Here is an 8,153-nt window from a genome sequence, read left to right on the forward strand (position 1 = left end):
ACTGTGAAGAAGGCTGAGCACTGAAGAATTGATGCTTTTGAACTGTGGTGTTGGAGAAGACTCTTGAGAGTCCCTTGGACTGCAAGGAGATCCAACCAGTCCATCCTAAAGGAGATCAGTCCTGGGTATTCATTGGAAGGACTGATATTGTAGCTGAAACTCCAATACTTTGGCCACCTCATGCGAAGAGTTGACTCATTGGAAAAAACCCTAATGTTGGGAAGGATTGCGGGCAGGAGGAGAAGGGGACAACAGAGGATCAGATGGCTGGATGGCATCACCGACTCAATGGACATGAGTTTGGGTAAACTCTGGGAGTTGGTGATGGACAGGGAGGCCTGGCGTGCTGTGGTTAATGTGGTCACAAAGAGTCAGACACGACTGAGCAACGGAACTGAACTGAACTGATGACCTTTGAAGGAACAGGTGCAATCTTCTAGTTCAGCTTTGTCTTCTCAGATATAAGGAAACTGAAGTCTAAAGGCTTAGAGAGACTTGTACAAGGTAACACATACTCCTACTGGCAGAGCAAGAGTAGAACAAGGAGAGCATGACTGTGTGAAGACAGCTTAGTCTAGATTTCTGAATACTTGTGTTCTCATCCTGGTATATATTCTGGTAGCCACTTTAGTTTTCTCTTCTAAAGTAAAGAAGACAATGATACTTATGATGGGCTAAGTGAGAGAACCCACATAAAGTACCTCATACCCAGTGGATGTCCAATAAATAAATGTTGCTACTCCTCCATCCACGCCCAGGACACTGTGCTGCCCTGTGTGATAAAGCTGTATTTCAGTTGGTAGCATCCACAGCCTCTAGTGCTCCTAGAATACCATGTCTCTGTTGAGTACACTCTTGGCTCCTGCAGACCATCCGGGCATAATTATTAACAGCGTCCCATTTCATTCTCAGAAGTGTCCTGATTTAAATAAGTCACAGAACCACCCGACCTAGAGCCTGCGTAATGCCCTCCTGAGGGCATTTTTCAATTCTTTGTTCCTCATACTATAGATTAAGGGGTTTAAGATGGGAGTGATGAAGGTGTAGACCACTGACACCACCCGGCCCGTCTCAGGAGAGTAGCTGGACCTGGGGGACAAATATATGAAGCTGGTGCAGCCGCACTGCAGGAGGACCACCGAGAGGTGAGCGGAGCACGTGGAGCAGGCCCGGCGGCGCCCTTCCGTGGACCGGATCCGTAAGACGGTCACCACGATGAAGACGTAGGAGACGAAGATCATCGAGAGGGGAATGCTTAGGACGGTGAAGCTGATGGCGTACAGAGCGGTCTGGTGAACGTGCGTGTCCGCGCAAGCCAGGCGCATGACAGCAGGCATGTCGCAGAAGAAGTGGTAGATTTCACTATTGTTGCAGAACGGGAGGCGGAAGATTAAAACTGTCAGCGGTAGTGACAGCAAGAACCCTAGTATCAGGGACCCCACCATCAGCTCCACACACAAGGGCCAGCTCATGAGGAGGGTGTACCCTAAAGGGTAACGGATTGCCATCAACCGGTCGTAAGCCATGACCGCGAGCAGGACGCAATCAGCCCCTCCCAGGAAGACGAAGAAAAACATCTGGGTACCACATCCAGTGATAGAAATGGGGGTTCTGCCCATTGAAAGAAGGTTTGCCAAGGCCAGGGGGGCGATGCAAGATGTATAGAGGATTTCCAGAGCTGCCAGGTTAGCCAGGAAAAAGTACATGGGGGTGTGGAGGGAATAATTGATCTGAACAATAAGGGCTATGAGGGCATTTCCACCCAGGCTGGTCAGGTACATCGCCAGGAAGGCCACAAAAATCAGCGCCTGGACCTTAGGGTCGGCTGAGAATGGACGAAAGAAGAACTGCACCTTTGCGGTTTTATTGGTTTCTTCCATGGGTGCCACATTGGACCTACGAAAAGGGAAGATGACAGGAGTCTCTAGGGATCTCTTTTAAGCTTTTTGCTTTCTGTTGGGGTATAGCTGATTAACAGTATTCCGATAGTTCAGGTGAACAGTGAAGGGACTCAACAGACATAAACGTGTATCCGTTCTCCCCCAAACGCCCCTCCCCGCCAGGCGTCCACATATCACTGCGCGGAGCTCCTTGTGCTGGTCAGTAGGTCCCCGCCAAAGTCCCTGACCATGTCTTCCCCCCATTCTAGATGTCTCTTTTAACATGATGCTTTCCCAACTCCTCCATGCACAGAGGTACTTCGGCAGCTTTCCTTTTACAGCGGAGCATGTGACATTACAATTTATGGTTTGGCCCTCTCTCAGCTTTCTCCCTTTTCCTTCCTGCCCTGAAGACTGAGAACTCCTGGGTGCTGGGGGTTCTGACGACCTTTACTTTAACTCCCGTCTCCAGCACAGTACCTGGCAGAGAATATTTCTCAAGAAGTATTTCTGAACAAACGAATGGATAAAGTCAATTTAAAGTTCAAATTTACAAAACAGATAAAGTTGGGTATCAGTTCATCATGGGAAACTTGAAATAAAAAGTTTTAGGAACATATAAGTAGATACGTGTCAAAGTTTAAAGAAAACCGGGCATTGTGATGCTGTATCAGAAGCTCCATAGGTTACAGGCATATACGATCGATACTGTGCATAAAACAGGTACCTAATGAGAACCCAGCATAGCACAGGGAACTCTGCTTAATGCTCTGTGGGGCCTGAATGGAAAGGAAACCCAGAAAAGAGGCAATATATGTATATGAATAGCTGCTGTACTCTTCCGTACGGTCGAAGCTAACACAACACTGTACAGCAACTACACGCCAGAAAAAATTAAAAAAACAAACAAACTCTGTAATTTAGTTTAAAACCTGGAGACTTTATTGATTTGTTTTGCTTCCTCTCCTTTATCCAATAATATCAGTATTTATTTGTCCCTAAACACTGATACTGTCCTTCAGAATTTCTCATCTCTAAAGACTAATATCATATGATATAACTTATGTGCAGAATCTAAAATAATGATGCAAATGAGCTTATTTACAAAACAGAAACAGACTCACAGAGAACACACCAGGGGGTGGAGTGGTAGACTGGAACTTTGGGATTGACATGTGCTGTGCTCAGTCACTCAGTCGTGTCTGACTCTTTGTGACCCCATGGACTGCAGCCCGCCAGGCTCCTCTGTCCATGAGATTCTCCAGGCAAGGACACTGGAGTGGGTTGCCATACCCTCCTCCAGGGGATCTTCCCGACCCTGGGATAGAACCAGGTCTCCCACATTGCAGGTGATTTCTTTACAGTCTGAGCCACCAGGGAAGCCCAAGAATACTGGAGTGGGTAGCCTATCCCTTCTCCAGGGGATCTCTGGACCCAGGAATTGAACTGGGGTCTCCTGCATTGCAGGCGGATTCTTTACCAGCTGAGCTACCAGGGAAGCCCAGGACTGACACGTACACCCTGCTATATTTAAAACCGATAGCCAGCAAGTACCTGCTCTATCGCACAGGGAACCCTGCTCTGTAACAACCTACATGGGAAAAGAATTTGAAAAGGAATAGATGGATATGTATAACTGAGTCGTTTTTGCTATACCTGAAACTAACACAACACTGTTAATCAACTCTAAAATAGAAATTAAGGACTTCCCTTGTCGTCCAGTGGTTAAGAATACACCTGCCGATGCAGAGAACGTGGGTTTGATCTCTGGTCTGGGAAGACTGCGCATGCTGCAGGCCACAACTACTGGTCCTGCGTCCCGCTGAGCTCATGTGCTGCAGCAGAGAAGCCGCCGCAACGAAGAGCAGCCCAGCTCACAGCAACCGGAGAAAGCCTGTGAGCAGCAGGGAAGGCCCAGGGCAGCCGAAAAGAAACAAACACTTAAGCAGTTAAAAGATTTCGCTTACCCTTTGCTTGGTCCCTTCCCGCTGCCCCATCAGTTCTATCCGCTGTTATCTTCCATTGGCCTCCCTTGTAATCTTCCATTTCTCTTCTTTTCTCTCTATAGTTCATCTTGCTCTCCATGATCATATAATTCACCTGCTTAAGAGTTTTTAATGCCTTCCTGTTTGTTAAATGACAGCTTTCACACCCCTCTGCTGGTTATTCAGTCTCTCCTGGGTCTGGCTTTCCCAGCTAACCCCACTGAGGACGGCCCTCGGTCATCCCTGCTCCGCACCATGTGGTACTCATCGGCCTCTTATCTATCTTTCATCTTTCCGCTTCATGTGATTCTGTTCTCTTTCTAGCAAGAAAACTTCTCCCTTTTGCCTAATGCAGATCCTGCCCACTTTTAAAATTCTAGGTTATGTTCTTCTTTTGCGAAGCCTTTCTGGAACACTCCAGTTTAAATCTCTCTCCTTTCTCCAAAATTCTTTGTCACTCATAGTGTTATGATTTTAGGGTTAATATAGTCTTTACTGTATCTGTATGTTCTGTTCCAAATTGTATTCGAGGTTCCTGGAGGACAAGGGCTCTGTCTTCTGACAAATGATCATTTATTCCAAGGTAAGTCCAGACAAAGTGAGAGTGTTGAGCACGTGCTTGGGTTGACTTACTTCATCCATCCCAGTGGCCCCCAACCATTCTGGCACCAGGGACCTGTGTCTTGGAAGACAGTTTTCCATGGGCCGGCATTGGGGGAGATGGTTTTGGGATGATTTAAGCACATTACATGTATTGTGCGCTTTATTTCTATTATTATTACATCATCTCCACTTCACATCATCAGACATCAGGTCCCAGAGCTTGGGGACACCTGCATTAAACCACTTTAGTAAGCGTGTACTATTATCTCCCCAATCTACAGATGAAGACATATAGGATTAAAAGGTTAAAAAGTGCTTTGCAGTCGCGTAAGTTAGCAGTAGGAAAGCTAGCATTTGCCAGTCTGTTCATTGACTTTTGTGCTTAATCTTTGTCTGTACTACACTGCCTTCCCCTGTGCTTCATGTCTCTGAAGTGGTGGCTTGGGCGGTCAAGCATCAGCCTGCAATGCAGGAGGCTTGGGTTTGGTCCCTGGGTCGGGAAGATCCCCTGGAGTAGGCAATGGCAACCCACTCCACTATTCTTGCCTGGAGATTTCAATGGACAGAGGAGCCTGGAGGGCTGCAGCCCATGGGGTTGTGAAGAGTCAGATCCCACCGAGCGACTAACACTTCCAGCACTTCCAAGTGGCTTTGTTATTTGATTATAGTTCAGCCATAGGTAGAACTCTAGACGGTCTATTGGGAAAAGAGCACCTAAGATCTGAGACCAAAAATGTTGGATTACAGTGTTTCTGGACTAGAGAGGCATGATTTTAGCCTGGACTGTGGTTTACCTGCATGGCCTGATTGACCTTAATGTTTTACCTGTTAGCACAAATTTGGGCTCACCTGAAGAAAAAAGTAAAATCTTGATTTGAGAGTTCTGACTGTGGGGTAAACAGGGAAGGGGGAATGATGTTCTCTCACTCAGAGGCTGAAAGCCTGCTTGGGGCAGAGGTTTCCGTGCCTCCTGGAGAGACTCATACCAGCTGGAGGATTTCCACATCAGACGTACCCAAACAAAAATATATTTGTCCTTATTCTTGAATAAGTGTTATTCTTGAATAACGCTGTTTATATGTCATTATAAATGAGTTTTATATATGAATTTATGGATGCATAAATGGCATTCATAAAATTAATTCATAAAATGAAATATACATTTTATGTTGTTCAGTCACGAAGTCATGTCCGACTCTTTGCAACCCCATGGACTGCAAATTTTAAATATGTCTGCAAATCTGAGAAAATTATGTGTCTGAAGACACTATTTACTTTCTAAAAGAGACTCCAAGAGTATTTTCTGGCAGCAGCATCTGGAAAGATGAGTCAAAATTATGTCCCTTTTCTGTTAATACCTTGAGTCATATGGAATTCGCTTCTGAAAGTTGATAATGGTGGCATATAGGCAATCTCACAGAATAGTTTTCAACGTAATACTTTCACAAGCACACTCTTGAGTAAATCAAATGAGCTGTTCAGACCAACAGCATTCAACAAAAGGTATTGTTCTCCTATTGCATAATGCTAGATAATATTTACTGGGTCCTGTATACCACGCTAATCATTGTACATCCTCTCACTTAAGTGGCCCTTCAGTCCTTTATTGTCTGTATTTTTTTCAGATGAAGACATTCAGGCTTAAAGGCTTTAACCAACTTGCCCAGCTAGCAAATGGGAAAGGAACAATTCCTCGTTCAGGCTGAAGCAAATCTCAGCTTCCGTCACGAAAATAAAGTACACAGAGCAGCACGCTGTGCGTAAGGCCGACTGGTAGGTGTCCCAGAGAGTCAAGTCCCTTCGTCCGAATTGTCCTTCATCAACAAACTTTTTCTCCTTGGAGTGAGTGCCACAAACCTTTCTCAGATCCTTACCAAGTCAGTGCTCAGAACCCTAATTTATAATCTCCCTCTTTTCTTTTTGCTCTTTCTTTTCACCCTCTCTCACCAACTACTCACTAAATCAATATTCATATTCATAAATTTTTAAAAAATTAATTTTATTGGAAATAGTTGCTTTCCAGTGTTAGTTTCTGCTGTACAGCAAAGGGAATCGGCCATGCACACACACACATCCTCTTTTCTGGACTTCCTTCCCATTCAGGTCTTCACAGGGACCAAGCGGAGTTCCCTGTGCTGGATGTTTTCATTCGTTATCTATTTTAGTAAATAGTAAAAACATTTATTAAGACCCTCCACTATGTCAGGCATAGCTCTAGTTTCTCGGAGAAGAGGGAAGAGGGTGGAGAATTATTCAGTGTGTCTACACTCACAGAGCTCAAAATCGAATGAGAGATACAGTAATAAAAAGAATACAAGTCAAGTTCAGCTAGTGAAGTCGCTCAGTCGTGTCCGACTCTTCGCGACCCCACGGACTGCAGCCCACCAAGCTCCTCTGTCCATTGGACTTTCCAGGCAATAGTACTGGAGTGGATTGCCATTTCTTTCTCCAGGGGATCTTCCTGACCCAGGAATCAAACCTGGGTCTCCCGCATTGTAGACAGACACTTTGCCATCTGAGCCACCGGGGTGTCGTAAAAGGCCAGTGTGTGAGGAAAACTCAGGCACATCTCTTTCTATCCAATAATGCTTTTTGAAAAGTTCATGTAATTAGAATTATTTTTTTAATGTATATGGGGGATTCTTTTCTTTTTTTTTTTAATGTATTTTTTAACTGGAGGATAATTGCTTTATAGAATTTTGTTGTTTTCTGTCAAACCTCAACATGAATCAGCCATAGGTGTACACATATGGGGGATTCTTAATGAGAAGGAACCTCTAGCTATTCCTCTTATAACAGAAGCAGACATTTTCTAATTCTTTGACTTCTATAAGTTTGGTGTTTGTGATGATGGATTTTTTTAAACCAGAGAAATCCTTGAAAGGACCGACATCTCTGTATTTCAAGGTTAGGCTAGTGTTGGACTCAATCTAATCTAGGGGCTTCCCTGGTGGCTTAGTGGTAAAGAATCCACCTGCCAATGCAGAAGACACAGATTTGATCCCTGGGTCAGGAAGATCCCCTGGAGAAGGAAATGGCAACCCATTCCAGTATTCTTGCCTGGGAAATTCCATGGACAAGGGAGCCTGGTGGGCTACAGTCCACGGGCTCAGAAAGGATTCAGACATGACTGAGCGACTGAAACAGCAGTCTGATCTGGATCATGATCCCTTGACCATATTGGACAGAGCCTCCTTCTTGCCATTCGCCATTCTGAAAAGCATGGATTTCACTGCATGTGTTCTGGAACTCCCCTTCAACTGTCTAGTATAGAACACTGGTTCTGAGTCAAAACTGAACTTTGTTTCTGGGAAAATTTCCATACTTAGCTTCTGTTCCTGGACAATGTCCACCACGAGGCTTGTCCTGGTTACAAGTTAGAGTTTTCCCCAAGCTTCTAAAACTGGAGTCCAGAAGAAGATTCTTACCTTTTAATGTAGTCATGTGGATTACAAGTCATTGCAGATTTACGTGGATTCTTTGCTAAACGCTGAGGATGCCAGCGTTCTGTCTTCAAAGGATCCCCAGGCTGGTTTGCTGATCACTTATGGATTCAAGCATATCGCTATGTTAAAGCACTTCTCAAACTAGATCTGATTCAACTCTGGGACTGAGAGAACGTTTCATCCTGCCTCTTCTTTCTGTATAAGGCAAACCTGGCTTTACTTATCATATCTTTGAAGCC

The 8,153-nt window shown here is 44.9% G+C and overlaps 1 protein-coding gene across 1 annotated transcript; it reads right to left on the reverse strand.

Moving 5' to 3' along the window:
* Positions 1–950: 950 nt before the first annotated feature.
* LOC104991291 (olfactory receptor 10V1) lies at positions 951–1,880 on the reverse strand. The gene has a single exon (XM_010843708.1). It carries the CDS (start codon positions 1,878–1,880, stop codon positions 951–953), a length of 930 nt encoding a protein of 309 aa, XP_010842010.1.
* Positions 1,881–8,153: the final 6,273 nt, after the last annotated feature.

This window comes from Bison bison, unplaced genomic scaffold, assembly GCF_000754665.1.
Source record: "Bison bison bison isolate TAMUID 2011002044 unplaced genomic scaffold, Bison_UMD1.0 scf7180017864185, whole genome shotgun sequence".
NCBI lineage: Eukaryota > Metazoa > Chordata > Mammalia > Artiodactyla > Bovidae > Bison > Bison bison.